General features: G+C 42.0%; 1 protein-coding gene across 2 annotated transcripts in view; it reads left to right on the forward strand.

Annotated features, from left to right (window-relative positions):
- ADAMTS10 (ADAM metallopeptidase with thrombospondin type 1 motif 10) overlaps positions 1-17,590 on the forward strand; it is a 291,074-nt gene that overhangs the window by 177,462 nt on the left and 96,022 nt on the right. For both annotated transcript variants that reach the window (XM_063916365.1, XM_063916373.1), the window contains exon 12: positions 15,523-15,664. In XM_063916365.1, the coding sequence (XP_063772435.1) occupies positions 15,523-15,664 (142 nt within the window). The remainder of the gene's footprint in view (positions 1-15,522; positions 15,665-17,590) is intronic.

A 17,590-nucleotide genomic window follows, 5' to 3' on the forward strand; every position in this document is an offset into this window, starting at 1 on the left:
GATCCCGACCATTTGTCCAGGAGATCCAGTTGGAAAGACCGTGCATGAAATCTTCCGTACTGAAGAGCCGCATAGGAGGCAACCATCTTCCCCAGAAGGCGAATGCACTGATGAACCGATACCCGGGCTGGCTTCAGGACATTCCGAACCATTGTTTGTATCACCAACGCTTTCTCCACCGGTAGAAACACCCTCTGTACTTCCGTGTCGAGGATCATCCCCAGGAAGGTCAGTCTTCTTGTCGGCTCCAAATGCGACTTTGGAAGATTCAGGATCCATCCATGATACCGGAGTAGTTGAGTTGAGAGAGCAATGCTCTGTAACAGCTTCTCCCTGGAAGACGCTTTTATCAGCAGATCGTCCAGATAAGGAATTATGTTCACACCCTGCTTGCGGAGGAGTAGCATCATCTCCGCCATGACCTTGGTGAACACCCTCGGTGCCATGGCAAAGCCAAACGGCAGTACCTGGAACTGATAGTGACAGTCCAGCAGCGCAAATCTTAGATAAGCCTGGTGAGGCGGCCAGATCGGAATGTGAAGGTATGCATCCTTGATATCTAGGGATACCAGAAATTCCCCCTTCCCTTAAAGTGCCCATGGCTCCCAAGGGACCCATCTATACCCCATGGTACTACTGTGTAGAACCCAACATCCTCTAGGACATAAGAGAAAAAGGTTTGCTCGTGCAGGTTGTATACTGTACACACAAATAACTAGATGTCTGTAAAAAAAAGAACACATGTAAAAAAATGAATAGTATTTACTAAACATGATTAAACCAGCATGGTAAATACAACAATATTTATTCATAAAAGAAGTTAAATGATAAATGAAAAAATAAACCTCTGATGATGAAGACTCCAGGATCATTATAATCGTAATCAGCAGAATCTTAATAAATGTCAGTGAGCATATGAAATAGTGAATTATAATTCCGCAATAATGTCCATTTCTAATAATGAATTAGGGACCAGGTGGGTTAGTACAGTACATGCACAGATAAGCAATGATGTTATTAGATCCTGCACTTACAACCAGATCTTAATATTTTACTCCAGTGGACAGATATAGCCAGCGGCGTAGCAAGAACTTTGTTGGCATCATAGCAACATTTTGAGAGACATTTCTCACTGCAGCTGTTGTTCATTTTATGAGTCACAGTAGTGCACTAATTAATGTTATGCCCCATAATAGTGCCTAATTAATGTTATGCCCCATAATAGTGCCCTACTTAATGTTATGACCCATAGTAGTGCTCTAGTAAAATATTATGTACCATAGTAGTGCCCTAATTAATGTTACGCCCCATAATAGTGCCCCAATTAATGTTATGACCCATAGTAGTGCTCTAATTAATGTTATGCCCCTTAGTAGTGCCCTAATTAATGTTATGCCCCATAGTAGTGCCCTAATTAATGTTATGACCCATAGTAGTGCTGTAGTTAATGTTATGCCCCATAGTAGTACCCTAATTAATGTTATGACCCACAGTAGTGCCCTAATTAATGTCATGATCAATAGTAGTGCTCTAGGTAATGTTATGCCCCATAGTAGTGCCCTAATTAATGTTATGACCCATAGTAGTGTTCTAGTTAATGTTGTGCCCCATAGTAGTGCCCTAGTTAATGTTATGACCCATAGTGGTACTCTAGGTAATTTTATGCCCCATAGTAGTGCCCTAATTAATGTTATGACTCATAGTAGTGCTCTAGTTCCCATTATGCCACACATTGTGCCAAACATGTTTAGATCTGAATCAGCCCACTCTGGGCAAACCTGGTCCTCTATTGTTGCTATATATATATATATATAATTAATTTATTATTTGAGATAGGGTCCTTTAGCCAACACTGATTGTAATAACTATAATGTAATATTTATTCACAGTATTGGTCACATGTGTATAAAGTCTTAGTGTCACCTTCCCTTTATAGGCACACTTCATTACTTCAGCTACAGTAATTGTGTTCGCACTCACAATTACCTACATCATTCCAGCAGCCACCATAGGCTGTGGATGTCGAACATCCCTAAGGGACAATGTAACTAATTAAGGAGGAACTATAACTTACTAACAACATTTGAGTTTCAAGGCCAGACTATTATAAATTAGAGATGAGCGCCTGAAATTTTTCGGGTTTTGTGTTTTGGTTTTGGGTTCGGTTCCGCGGCCGTGTTTTGGGTTCGAACGCGTTTTGGCAAAACCTCACCGAATTATTTTTGTCGGATTCGGGTGTGTTTTGGATTCGGGTGTTTTTTTCCAAAAACACTAAAAAACAGCTTAAATCATAGAATTTGGGGGTCATTTTGATCCCAAAGTATTATTAACCTCAAAAACCATAATTTACACTCATTTTCAGTCTATTCTGAATACCTCACACCTCACAATATTATTTTTAGTCCTAAAATTTGCACCGAGGTCGCTGTGTGAGTAAGATAAGCGACCCTAGTGGCCGACACAAACACCGGGCCCATCTAGGAGTGGCACTGCAGTGTCACGCAGGATGTCCCTTCCAAAAAACCCTCCCCAAACAGCACATGACGCAAAGAAAAAAAGAGGCGCAATGAGGTAGCTGTGTGAGTAAGATTAGCGACCCTAGTGGCCGACACAAACACCGGGCCCATCTAGGAGTGGCACTGCAGTGTCACGCAGGATGGCCCTTCCAAAAAACCCTCCCCAAACAGCACATGACGCAAAGAAAAAAAGAGGCGCAATGAGGTAGCTGACTGTGTGAGTAAGATTAGCGACCCTAGTGGCCGACACAAACACCGGGCCCATCTAGGAGTGGCACTGCAGTGTCACGCAGGATGGCCCTTCCAAAAAACCCTCCCCAAACAGCACATGACGCAAAGAAAAAAAGAGGCGCAATGAGGTAGCTGACTGTGTGAGTAAGATTAGCGACCCTAGTGGCCGACACAAACACCGGGCCCATCTAGGAGTGGCACTGCAGTGTCACGCAGGATGTCCCTTCCAAAAAACCCTCCCCAAACAGCACATGACGCAAAGAAAAAAAGAGGCTTTTTACTGATATTTGGTGTTTTGGATTTGACATGCTCTGTACTATGACATTGGGCATCGGCCTTGGCAGACGACGTTGCTGGCATTTCATCGTCTCGGCCATGACTAGTGGCAGCAGCTTCAGCACGAGGTGGAAGTGGATCTTGATCTTTCCCTAATTTTGGAACCTCAACATTTTTGTTCTCCATATTTTAATAGGCACAACTAAAAGGCACCTCAGGTAAACAATGGAGATGGATGGATTGGATACTAGTATACAATTATGGACGGGCTGCCGAGTGCCGACACAGAGGTAGCCACAGCCGTGAACTACCGCACTGTACTGTGTCTGCTGCTAATATATAGACTGGTTGATAAAGAGATAGTATACTCGTAACTAGTATGTATGTATAAAGAAAGAAAAAAAAACCACGGTTAGGTGGTATATACAATTATGGACGGGCTGCCGAGTGCCGACACAGAGGTAGCCACAGCCGTGAACTACCGCACTGTACTGTGTCTGCTGCTAATATAGACTGGTTGATAAAGAGATAGTATACTCGTAACTAGTATGTATGTATAAAGAAAGAAAAAAAAACACGGTTAGGTCACTGGTATATACAATTATGGACAGGCTGCCGAGTGCCGACACAGAGGTAGCCACAGCCGTGAACTACCGCACTGTACTGTGTCTGCTGCTAATATATAGACTGGTTGATAAAGAGATAGTATACTCGTAACTAGTATGTATGTATAAAGAAAGAAAAAAAAACCACGGTTAGGTCACTGGTATATACAATTATGGACGGGCTGCCGAGTGCCGACACAGAGGTAGCCACAGCCGTGAACTACCGCACTGTACACTGGTTGATAAAGAGATAGTAGTATACTCGTAACAACTAGTATGACGACGGTATAAAGAATGAAAAAAAAACCACGGTTAGGTGGTATATAATACAATTATGGTTGGACGGACTGCCTGCCGAGTGCCGACACAGAGGTAGCCACAGCCGTGAACTACCGCACTGTACACTGGTTGATAAAGAGATAGTAGTATACTCGTAACAACTAGTATGACGACGGTATAAAGAATGAAAAAAAAACCACGGTTAGGTGGTATATAATACAATTATGGTTGGACGGACTGCCTGCCGAGTGCCGACACAGAGGTAGCCACAGCCGTGAACTACCGCACTGTACACTGGTTGATAAAGAGATAGTAGTATACTCGTAACAACTAGTATGACGACGGTATAAAGAATGAAAAAAAAACCACGGTTAGGTGGTATATAATACAATTATGGTTGGACGGACTGCCTGCCGAGTGCCGACACAGAGGTAGCCACAGCCGTGAACTACCGCACTGTACACTGGTTGATAAAGAGATAGTAGTATACTCGTAACAACTAGTATGACGACGGTATAAAGAATGAAAAAAAAACCACGGTTAGGTGGTATATAATACAATTATGGTTGGACGGACTGCCTGCCGAGTGCCGACACAGAGGTAGCCACAGCCGTGAACTACCGCACTGTACACTGGTTGATAAAGAGATAGTAGTATACTCGTAACAACTAGTATGACGACGGTATAAAGAACGAAAAAAAAACCACGGTTAGGTGGTATATATTATAATACAATTATGGATGGACGGACTGCCTGCCGAGTTCCGACACAGAGGTAGCCACAGCCGTGAACTACCGCACTGTACACTGGTTGATAAAGAGATAGTAGTATACTCGTAACAACTAGTATGACGACGGTATAAAGAACGAAAAAAAAACCACGGTTAGGTGGTATATATTATAATACAATTATGGATGGACGGACTGCCTGCCGAGTTCCGACACAGAGGTAGCCACAGCCGTGAACTACCGCACTGTACACTGGTTGATAAAGAGATAGTAGTATACTCGTAACAACTAGTATGACTATGACGACGGTATAAAGAAAGAAAAAAAAAACCACGGTTAGGTGGTATATAATACAATTATGGATGGACGGACTGCCTGCCGAGTGCCGACACAGAGGTAGCCACAGCCGTGAACTACCGCACTGTACTGTGTCTGCTGCTAATATAGACTGGTTGATAAAGAGATAGTATACAATACTACTAATATACTGGTGGTCAGGCACTGGTCACCACTAGTCACACTGGCAGTGGCACTCCTGCAGCATAAGTGTGCACTGTTTAATTTTAATATAATATTATTTATCATGTACTCCTGGCTCCTGCTATAACAACCTGCAGTGCTCCCCAGTCTCCCCCACAATTATAAGCTTTATATACAATACATTGATGTGCAGCACACTGGGCTGAGCAGTGCACACAGACTGAGTCACTGTGTGACTGTGTATCGTTTTTTTCAGGCAGAGAACGGATATATTAAATAAAACAAACAACTGCACTGTCTCTGGTGGTCACTGGTCACTGTGGTCGTCAGTCACTAAACTCTGTCTGCACTCTGCACTCTCTTCTAATCTACAGTATCACAGCAATCTCTCTCTCTCTCTCTCTTCTAAATCTAATCTAAATGGAGAGGACGCCAGCCACGTCCTCTCCCTATCAATCTCAATGCACGTGTGAAAATGGCGGCGACGCGCGGCTCCTTATATAGAATCCGAGTCTCGCGAGAATCCGACAGCATCATGATGACGTTCGGGCGCGCTCGGGTTAACCGAGCAAGGCGGGAAGATCCGAGTCGCTCGGACCCGTGAAAAAAAAAGTGAAGTTCGTGCGGGTTCGGATTCAAAGAAACCGAACCCGCTCATCTCTATTATAAATCATTTTATTGATAGAGGATAGCCTACGGCCTTATTACTGTACATGGAGAATATGTTGAAATCAGATCCTTCAATAGAAATGAGCACTACTTTATTCAAAAAAAGAAACAAAAAAAAAGAAGGAAAATGGGAATTCACATTATAACAATGAATATTCATTTTGATTCTAAATTTTACTATAAATCCCAACAAAGAAAATGGATAATGTCTATAAACTTATATTAAAGCAAAATGTAATTTGAAGATCTCTACGTAATATATAGGTGCATCCACACAGTGTGATGTGTGTGTGACTATATAGGCAAAATCGTAAGAAAAGTTAGCGTATATTGCACAGTGTGTATACAGTTTGCAATACCGATGCGCAGTGCCGCGGGGTCGATATCTCAAGAAAAAATAGACTGTACAGGCAAGGCAGTATTCACTGTATTATGTACAATCTAGTACATATCGCACGTGTTTCAAGTAGTGACCGATATTAGCTTGCAATACCAATCTACGTCCCCCTGAAATATCATCCCAATATTCAAATGAGCTGTCAAAATTGGACATAGTCAAAATCACAAGTAACTAAAGTCAAAATTGGTGGTTCTGGGCTCCGGGCAGTTCAAAGGAAATCACATAGTCAGAATTGTACATAGTCAAAATCGCACCGTGTGTATGTACCTTTAGACCAATCAGTGGCAAATTTCCACTAGGCGCAGTGAGGTACATAGGTAGGGGTGCCACTTTCAGGGGGCGGCACAGCAGGCTGCCCTCCACCCAGCGTGCCGGCGGCCGCTTATGAGCAGCCTTCCCTTTTTTTACCCAGAGAGGAGAGGGAGAGTTGTGAGTATGGGGGGGGGGGGGTCAGAGGTACACTGGGCAGAGCAGGTTTGCTGTCAGAGGGAGAGGTGGAGATTGTGATGTAAGTGTGTGTGTGTGTGTGTGTGTGTGTGTGTGTGTGTGTGTGTGTATATGCAGTGTTTTGGTGCAGCTTGTGTGTGTGCGTGTTCGTGCATTCATATTGTGAGCAGTAGGGGGACAGTGAGGGCTGGGGGAGCAGTTATATTGGCAGTGAGATGGAATGTGATAGTGAGCTGAGGTGGGGGGACCAGTAAGGTGTGAGGGGAAAAGTGTGAACTGTGCTGGGCAGTGAGATTTGAGGAGAGCAGTGTGAGTTGTTTAAGGAGGGAGGGCAGTGAGATATAAAGGAAACTGAAGAGAGCAATGAAAGGGTAATGAGAAGGCTATTGGGAGATATGGAGGGAGGTAGCAGTAAGAGACTTATAATGTTGTGCCTAGGGGGCGGCCTGACCCCTAATCCTGCCTCGGAGACCAATAATTCTTTTTCAAAAAGAATAATAATTGGAAAAATGTATTACACCATGCCATTTGAAGAAGATCCCAAAAGGCAGGAAATCAACATTTTGTTTTCAGCCAACCCCTTAGGCAACAAGCGCATATGTACAACATATGGCTTTATAAATAATAAAACATCAGGAATCATTACACATATAACAAATTATTAATATAAGATTCTCAGTTTTATAAATTGTGAAACAGCCTTGATTCTATGTAATGTAGTGCCCTTGCCAATAGCAATATGTTGATTGGACCAGTTGTTCTTAGAAAAAAAAAAGCCAAGTAAAGTTAGTATGTACCGTGTATACAAGCATTTTTATACAGAATGCAGCTGAAGTATAGTGGTTTTAAATATACTGTAACTGGAATACATAGAAGAGTATAAGTGTTTTTTATGTGTGTACTTTCTGATGTGCAACATTACAGTATGCCTTGTGTATTTTATCTGCTTCACTTTGACTACTTATGAGAATACGTGCTCTAAGGGGCTAATTCAGATTTGTACGTAAACCCTAATTTCCCACATGTACTACTTACATTCAAAAATGAATATAAAAAAAAATCATCAGATAGTAAATGTGTGTTTCAGACCCTAAAACCCAACATCAATTGAGATCAATTATTCATCAATTTGGAATCATAAAAAATTTATGAAAATGAACCTTTAGTAAAAAAACCCTTAGGGGTACCAGTAAGGATCCCGGCGGTCGGGATCCCGGCGGTCGGGATCCCGGCGGTCGGGATCCTGACAATCAGAATACCGACGCCGGAATCCCAATACTATTTGGAATTCCAACACCAGCATCCCGAATAGGGTCCCCAGCCCGGCGCCGGAATCCCAACAGCCAGGATCCCTAACGCTCATCCACCACCGCGCCGGAGAGGAAAGTCACGCAGGTGGGGGTGTTAAGGTTAGGCTGCGCCCTGGGGGGTTAGGTTTAGGCGGCAGGAAGGCATAGTAAAGTTAAGGCACACCCCATGGTAAAGTTAAGGCACACGCCATGGATGGTTAAGGTTAGGCTGCAGGGGAGGTGGGAGGGATAGGCTGTAGGAGGGGGGGTTAGGTTTAGGCAACACCAGCATGGGTGAGGGTTAAGCTGGGGGGGGTGGGGAGTTAGGTTTTTAACCACCAAATTAGGGCTAGGGGGCCAGGGGGGGGGTGAAGGTAAGTAAGCTTACTGGGATTCTAACTATCGGGATGCATTGGCCGCTATTCTGGCCGCTGGTATCCTGACCGTTGGCAATTCAATCCCATCCCCCTCTTAGAACTTGTTTCATACTAATACCAAAATGAAAGCAAATAATCTCACAAATAGTTCTATGATATGTAGCTAAACTGTACAAGTGTGAGGTTATCTATGAATAGATATGTAATAGGTTTTAATTGTATTACATTCACTATTCTCTGCATATTCTGATAAGAAAACTTTGGTACTTCTAGATGTAACCTTAAAATTAGAGATGTGCAGATGGCACTTTTCGTGTTTTGTGTTCTTGGTTTTGGTTCTAATTCCACTTTCGTGTTTTGGTTTTGTCTTGGTTTTGCCAAAACCACCTTTTCGTGTTTTGGCTTTGGATCTGGATGAGTTTTCAAAAAAACATAAAAACAGCTAAAATCATAGAATTTGAGGGTAACTTTGCACCTACGGTATTATTAACCTCAATAACAATCATTTCCATTCATTTCCAGTCTATTCTGAACACTGAAAACCTCACAATATTGTTCTTAGGCCAAAAGGTTGCACTGAGGTTGCTGGATCACTAAGCTAAGCGACACAAGTTGACAATACAAAAAACCTGGCCCATCTAGGAGTGGCACTGCAGTTTCAGACAGGAGGGCAGATATAAAAAAAGGCCCCTAACAGCACATGATGCAAAGAAGAAAAAAAGGTGCACCGAGGTTGCCGTATGACTAAGCTAAGCGACACAACCACCTGGCCCATCTAGTAGTGTCACACAGTGGCTGAATGTCGAGAGTGGGCTGCAGTTGTTTGGTCCCCTGACAGCATCTCCAGCACGCTCCAGTCACTTTAAAAAAAATCTGCAATTGGTGGATTTATACGGCAGTACCCCAGGACTAATACAGCAGTACCCCTGGACTCATACGGCAGTGTCACAAAACTAGGCCCCAAACAGCACCTTATGCAAAGATGTCGAAGAGGAGCAATGAGGAAGCTGTATGACTAAACCAAGCGACACAAACAATTCCAACTGGAATTATATGTCCAAATCACTGGAATTAATTGGAAAAATCACTGGAATTATACGTCCAAATCACTGGAATTAATTGGCAAGATCACTGAAATTATACGTCCAAATCAGAGGCAGAACTCTGGGAGGCAACGGAGTCATCTGCCGCCGGGCTCCTGCTCTGAAGGGGGGCACCTCTCCTCCCATTCTGTGACACCATTGAATTAATTGTTTTTTCAGTGGCCGACTTCCTCACTAGTCCCTGCACCTTACAAATCACACCCTCTTTATTATACTGAATATACTCATTTTACAAGTATCACACCCAGGATTAGAAGCCACAACCTATTACACTGGAAGCAGACACCTTACTGATGAAGCTATTTGCTCCTGTATAGGAAATATGAGAATTTTAACTTCTCTGACAATTACACGTAACTTCATATAGGGGCTAATTCCAAGTTGATCGCAGCAGGAAATTTTGTAGCAGTTGGGCAAAACCATGTGCACTGCAGGGGGGGGCAGATATAACATTTGCAGAGAGAGTTAGATTTGGGTGGGTTATTTTGTTTCTGTGCAGGGTAAATACTGGCTGCTTTATTTTTACACTGCAATTTAGATTGCAGATTGAACTCACCACACCCAAATCTATCTCTCCCTGCACATGTTATATCTGCCTCCTCTGCAGTGCACATGGTTTTGCCCAACTGCTAACAAAGTTCCTGCTGCGATCAACTCAGAATTACTCCCATAGTTAGAATTCTCATGCTTCCTCTACAGGAGCAAATAGCTCCATCAGTAAAGTGTCTGCTGTCAGTGTAATAGGTCATGGGTTCTACTCCTTGGTATGACTGCTAAGAAATATGTGATTTAATTAAAATACAATTAAATGTATAAATACAGTATATAAATTGTTTTCAGAACACTCCACACACACACGCACACATACATACATATATTTAGCATAATATAGGAAATAGGGGGGCACCAATATTTATCTTGCCTCCGGGCGACTGTGATGAACTTACCCCACTGGTCCAAATCACTGGAATTAATTGGCAAAATCACTGGAATAAATAATTACACGTCCAAATCACTGGAATTATTTGGCAAAATCACTGTAATTATACGTCCAAATCACTGGAATTTATTGGCTAGATCACTGTAATTAATAATTATACGTCCAAATCACTGGAATTAATTGGCAAAATCACTGTAATTATACGTCCAAATCACTGGAATTAATTGGCAAGATCACTGTAATTAATAATTATACCTCCAAATCACTGGCATTATATGTCCAAATCACTGGAATTGGCAAGATCACTGTAATTATACGTCCAAATCACTGGAATTAATTGGCAAGATCACTGTAATTAATAATTATACATCCAAATCACTGGAATTATACGTCCAAATCACTGGAATTAATTGGCAAGATCACTGTAATTATACATCCAAATCACTGGAATTAATTGGCAAAATCACTGTAATTAATAATTATACGTCCAAATCACTGGAATTATACGTCCAAATCACTGGAATTAATTGGCAAGATCACTGTAATTAATATTTATACATCCAAATCACTGGAATTAAGTGGCAAAATCTCGCTATCGCCTGCCTAGTGAAGTGGAATCTAGATGGGATTTGGTACTGGGGACACAATACCTCCATCAATTGTCTAAATCCCACTGCACTAATGGCGGATACCGGACGCACGTCTAACACCAACATAAGTGTCAAGGCCTCAGTTATGAAGGCTTCCATCGTCATGTGAAGCTGAACCACTAGTCATGAACATAGGCCAGGGCCTCAGCCGTTCCTTGCCACTCCGTGTCGTAAATGGCATATTGGCAAGTTTACGTTTCTCCTCAGAGCATTTACATTTATTTTTTGGGGTCTTTTTACTGAACTTTGGCTTTTTGGATTTTACTTGCCCTCTACTATCACATTGGGCATCAGCCTTGGCAGACGACGTTGATGGCATTTCATCGTCTATGTCATGGCTAGTGGCAGCAGCTTCAGCACTAGGAGGAAGTGGTTCTTGATCTTTCCCTATTTTATCCTCCAAATTTTTGTTCTCGATTATGTTTCTGGAGTTATATAACACAATATGCGGCACAGGAATGACTGATGGCTGATGGCCAGGGCACTACCACTGGTCTGATGCAGCACAACACAGCAACACTGTGAGGGACTTGTGGTTGTTATTATTATTATTATTATTATTATTATTATAATACTGTAGCAGTGGACATATAGCAGCAGCGTATACCACTGTGACTGCCTGGTCACTGGAATGACTGATGGCCAGGACACTACCACTGTGTCTGATGCAGCACAACACAGCAACACTGTAAGGGACTTATTATTATACAGCAGCAGTGGACATATAGCAGCAGAGGACACCACCACTGTGACTGATGCAGCACAACACACCACCACTGAACTGATGCAGCACAACACAGCACTGGACATATGGCAGCAGAGAACACAAGCACTGTGACTGGACAGATTCAGCACAAGCCACGGATAATGAGAGAACGGAGAAACGTCCTCTCTGTACACTCTCCAATGCCGGAGTGAAAATGGCGGGGACGTGCGTCTCCTTATATGGAATCCAAATCCTGCAAGAATCCGACAGCGGGATGATGACGTTTTGCCTTGTTTGGGTTTCCGAGTCAGGCGGGAAAACCTGAGCCTGGCTAGGAACCGGATTCGAATGGTGAAGTCCGGTACGGTTCGGTTCTCTGAGAGCCGAACCCGCTCATCTCTACTTAAAATGTATACAAATATATGTTTTTAGCCTTACTATTACCTGACTGTCTAATGCTAAAAAAATTAAACCAAATAAGATGATTAATAAAACATGCATTTTGTCTGTGGTGTACCTCTCTATGTATATGTATATGTTTTCATCTTGGTCTGTACTTGTACAAAATTAACTTGGCTAGTTGTGCAACAAATCTGATGAATTCATAGCACTCTACAAAAACTATGAAATTCAAATATTTCTGATTTTCCTATTTGAGAATAGACTAAACTATGAGGATTAAATATCATATACTGTAGTGATGTTTTTTTTAGGTCATATTAGTATTAATGATATCTGTTAATGAGTCAATTAGTTATTTGACTGGCATGCTCAAAGCACATACGCAGATTACATAACTGTTGTTAGAATTTAGCTTTTAATGATTGAATTGACTTTGTGAAGTTTAGTTGGTATGCTTTTTGTCGCACTGTGGTTTCTCAGACCCTCTAACCACACCTGGTACTACTGATTCACTGGTTGGCATGTCTTCACTGGCCAGTCATCTCATGATGTTCCTGTTGTTCCAACATCTGAATATTGTTCCTATGGTCCAAGTTGCATGGGCACCACAATCTTGTCTGAGGTCAGCTGACACTACGGCAGGCATTCACAGAGACTTTACTTTTCACATGACTCCAGTATCCAATCCCATTGCAGAGAGACGTATTTAAACCATTCCCCAGCACCAGCTCATTTCTGTTCAAGTTGTCTTCAAGCTACACCTGGTCCCTGTATCAGAAATTTTTCTGTGACCACTGAGCTTCCTAATTGTTCCAGTTCCTCTCCATTGTCCTGCAGAGTGCTATCTCATCTTTCTATGACTAACTGTGTTTTGTGTTCAGCACTCAACTACCCAGCAGAAGGATCCTTCTATAGTTTTCCCTGCTGCAGTCAGCACTCCACTTTTACACCAGTGTGCTGTAGATACCTGCAATACACCAAGCACTATCAGCTACAGTCTGTTATTTACTATAGCCTCCTGCATTCAGTCTGATGCTCAGTCACTCCCATTACACCAGTGTGCTTCTTTGCTTCAGCCTGCATACCAGCCTGCATATCCCTGCATGCAGTCTCAAACCAGCATATTCCTGCCTGCAGATTCAACTTTTACTTTACTGTGTGCAGTCTCAACTAGTATATTCCTGCATGCTCTATTCATCGCAGCCTAATAAAATATTTGTGCAGTTCCTGTCTCAGCCAGCAGGGTTTTAATAATCAAGATCTACATCACCTCCAGATCAACCCATCTAAGTAAGTGCAAAACTAAGCTCATGGCAAGTGCACTGTATGACCTATTTTTTTCTAATTTACAAATTATCCTTCTTGTCTAAATTGCAATAGAGAGACAACATTTGCACATTATATCATCCATATTCAGGGAGACAAATCATTATGTAAATGTCCAACCAGTTTGTTTTTAATAATTCAATTCTCCAAGTTGCTAGCAAGATAATTTTTATGCAGCTGTAATTATTTCTTGTGCTGCTTTATGGTAGAATTACAGCACCAAAGGTTCACTATGCTGCAGAATAATACAATCCTCTGACAACAGAAATATTACAGACTGGCTGGTTATTAAGGTCTTTTGTCATGAATGTGCAAGGCACAGAAGCTATTAGCCCTAAGGATTATTTAACAATCTGGATTTCCAGCACAAATGCCATTTCTTCCCTTTTGTGACATCATGCTCCTGTTTGTGCATCACTGCACCCTTTTATATGGGAAAGCGCATGGATTAGTGCACTTTTAGAATTCTTTTAGGACATTGTTGATAAAATCTGAACATTTTTTTCCCTATATGGCAGTCTATAGATTGATATTAACGGTTATATCTAATGGGGCAATCTATTTTCCATATTAGAGAGACTACTCCAATTCTTCTCTACTTACCATATTTGGCAATATTGCCTATTTTTCTCCTATGTATTGACATTCGTTTGTTTAGGAGAATGTATTATTTTATTTGTTTCTGCTACTACTTTATTGGTCAAATGTGTCTGGCTGGTAAACACTCAAGAGTTTTCAAATGATTACAAGTTTTGTTTATATTGTAATTAACCAAACTTTTTAAACAATCGCTGTAGTCTGGTATGAATCTAGGTGATTAGGCAAATGTACCAATTCACAAAGGCATTAGGAGAGAACATATGTGTGTTTCAAATCAACAGTAGAGAAACTGATGGAATAATATATATATTTATTTTTAAACTGGATTGTTGACTATATAGGAATACAAGATCCAAGGCAGCATGGATTTCTAGTAAATTATGTAAATATAGTGGGGGTTTGCCTCACTCACTAAAGTAATAGATACATTTTGTTTATTCCGATTTTACCAAAACACTGTAATATCCCACAATTAATTAATTCAGGAACAGAATATTATTGACTCAAGAGAATAGATTGGATAAAGGTTTAGTTGAAGGACCAGAAGCAAAGTGTTATAGTAAGTGGTAAGAATCGGAGAATGAGGGTCGAGAGTTATAAAAGCTTGAATAGAGCAAAAAGGAGAGAGAAAAAGCACCAGCCAATCAGGCTGTTTTTGAAAAATGACAGGAGCTGGTTAGTTGGTGCTTTATCTCTCTCTCCAAGTCTCTGTACATCTGTCCCATAATCTCGATCCTCTTCATTTCTTTCCAAACTTTGATAAATCTTCCCCAGACTGTTATATTTAATAGCAAAGACTGGAAGCAGAGCGTTATAGTTAGTGGTGAAAACTGGACACTGGGCAGGATGCATCAAGCATCGCATGCCGCCACTAATTGCAATCATAGATTATTGATGGCGTATGTTTGAAAAAAATACAAGACCTTCTGGGTTTATGACATGGGAGTTCTGCACATACGTCATATGACGTGCACAGCTCAGGGGACACTGGGTAGTGAGCACTTTTATGCAATTAGGGGTTTAAACGTATTGGCAACAGCAATTCAACAACAATTCACACCCATCGCTGGCAATTGATTTTCCCCCAGAGTGTTATAGTTAAACAATTTGATGTGATTTAGAGAGGGACTGTCCTAAAGTGTGGATTCCTAAATTTATTACATCAAAACGTGAAATAAAATCTGAAGGCGGAATATAGAAAGAATAGGAATGTATATATTCAGATGATGGTATGAAGAGCGGTACGCCTCTCAGTCACAGCCCAGGAATGCCCATTACTTTTCCATTACATTTCTGATACTGTCTGTCCCGATCATAACAGCACCTTTGGGCGTACACTATGTCGCAGGAGTTTTCAGAAATATGTACTCATTCACAGTTGCAAAAAAATCATTCAACTGCATCTGCGTGAACATTGGCATAGATTCAGGAGGACCAAGATGTTCTATTGACATTTCATAAACACATATAATAATACCTTCTCTCCCTGTCTCCACAGCTCAGGACTGGGCCTCTGTCTAAACAACGCTCCCCTACGGCAGGATTTTATTTATCCCACACAAGCTCCTGGACAGGCCTATGATGCAGATGATCAATGCCGTTTCCAACATGGAATTAAATCCCGCCAGTGTAAATACGGGGTAGAGTCCCTTCCTATATTGTCTTGCCAATTAAAGAAATTGAAATTAGAGATGACCTTTAAATCATTTGTTAACAAATCACAGCAGATTCTATTTGGAAGGTCTTAAAGGAAAATGATTTTCTAACTAAACACAGGAGACATTTTTATATGTACTATATAACAATCACTAGTGGGGGTGCAGAGAACAGCAGCATTGTTGTAACAATGTATAAAAGGACACCTAGGGGTATATTCACTAAAGTGCAGGTTTACAGAAGTGGAGATGTTGCCCATGGCAACCAATCAGAGGGCTTAATTCAAAGCCAATCGCTGCACCGACAGCGACCGCACTCTGAAGCCCTTTCTGGACTGAGCACGCAGAGTGGATGCGAAGGCATCTCACTGGTGCGATCACCTCTGCCTGATTGACAGGTTGCAGGGCAGGAGGCAACGGTGTTAGAGCGCCGGTGGGGGGCTTGTCCGGACAACGCAGGATTGTCCTGACCATTGCTGGGGCGGGCCGCGGTGGCTGCTTAACGTCACGCGTAGCCGCTGCGACCCAAAACATGGTGGGTAGCTGGGCTGCGAAGGCAGGGAGCCACTCGCTGGGTGCAAAAGCATCGCCGCCATGCGATGCTTTCGCACCTGTGCGGGGGGGGGGGGGAGGGGAGGGTAGGGCTGGACATGCGGGGCAGACTAGCCCTGTACTGGGCGTCCCCCTGCATGTCAGAGAATTTGATCGTGGATATGCTAATTTTAGCACATCTACGATCAGCTCTGACTCACCCCAGAGTCTATTATCTTCTAGAACGTTTTAGATAAAGGAGAAGTAGAATCTGATTGGTTGCTATAGGCAACTTCTCCACTTCTTTAAATCCACACTTTAATAAATATACCCCCTAGTCTGTTACTGTCTGCTGTAGTGAGTAGGGTAGAGGGAAGGATTGGAAACTGAATTGATACATACAAGTTCACAAATAATTGAGAACCAATATCAATATATTTCCATTTTTCCTTTTGTAAGGCAACAGCAAAGTTAACTGATTTAATAAACTGTGATTGGACTGGGGACATTAAAAAAAACCCATAGGACCTGATTTTGAATTGGACTCAATTGGCCGATATTTTATTTCTGTGCATGTGTCTATGTCACATAGTGCATGTGTCCTGATTCCCAGAGACGCAGGGGCTGTGATTTGTAGTGGGCATACCCAGGAGGTTACAGGGAGGTGGCAAAATGTCTGCATCCAAAGATTTACAGCCACTCACACAGGGTGCTATTGTCAGATGGAGAAACTGCATCTGCCTATGGTGCTGGTGCAAGATTCCATGGTGCGGCCACATGACAGAAATGCACTCTATCAAGAAGCTGCAAGTGGGCATCACAGTTGTGTGAAAATCAGTTGCTTTTTTAGCATAAGATACAGACACAACTGTGGCAGAAGACACAGCCTTGGTGACGTCTACATCTCACATCTATATATATATATATATATATATATATATATATATAAAAGCCATTGATCAAGTGCACTCGCCACACCTACATCTGGGGAGAATGTGGTATGTGACCACATTGTTAAATGAAAATCAAGAGGCTCTGCACTCACCATAATAAACAATCGTGGTTTGGTTCATATATTGATCAATACATTTATTTAGTATACATTTTAGGAATTGCAACAATAACTTACCTCCCAACTGTCCTGATTCCAGTGGGACAGTCCCACAATTTGGGCAATGTTCCGAGGGTGGGGGAAAGCTGGGGAAGCCATTAAATACTGCTGCTGCTCTTCTCTGCAAAGCAGTGATTGATCCGTGCCAGTGATGGGAGCCTGGTGAAAGTTGGGAGGTATGCAATAAAGAGAAATTTACCGTCAAGTAACTTACTTGTTGCAGACTGGGAATAACTTGGCAATCTCCTTCCACTGGCATGTGACTGATT

This window comes from Pseudophryne corroboree, chromosome 1, assembly GCF_028390025.1.
Source record: "Pseudophryne corroboree isolate aPseCor3 chromosome 1, aPseCor3.hap2, whole genome shotgun sequence".
NCBI classification, from domain to species: Eukaryota; Metazoa; Chordata; class Amphibia; order Anura; family Myobatrachidae; genus Pseudophryne; species Pseudophryne corroboree.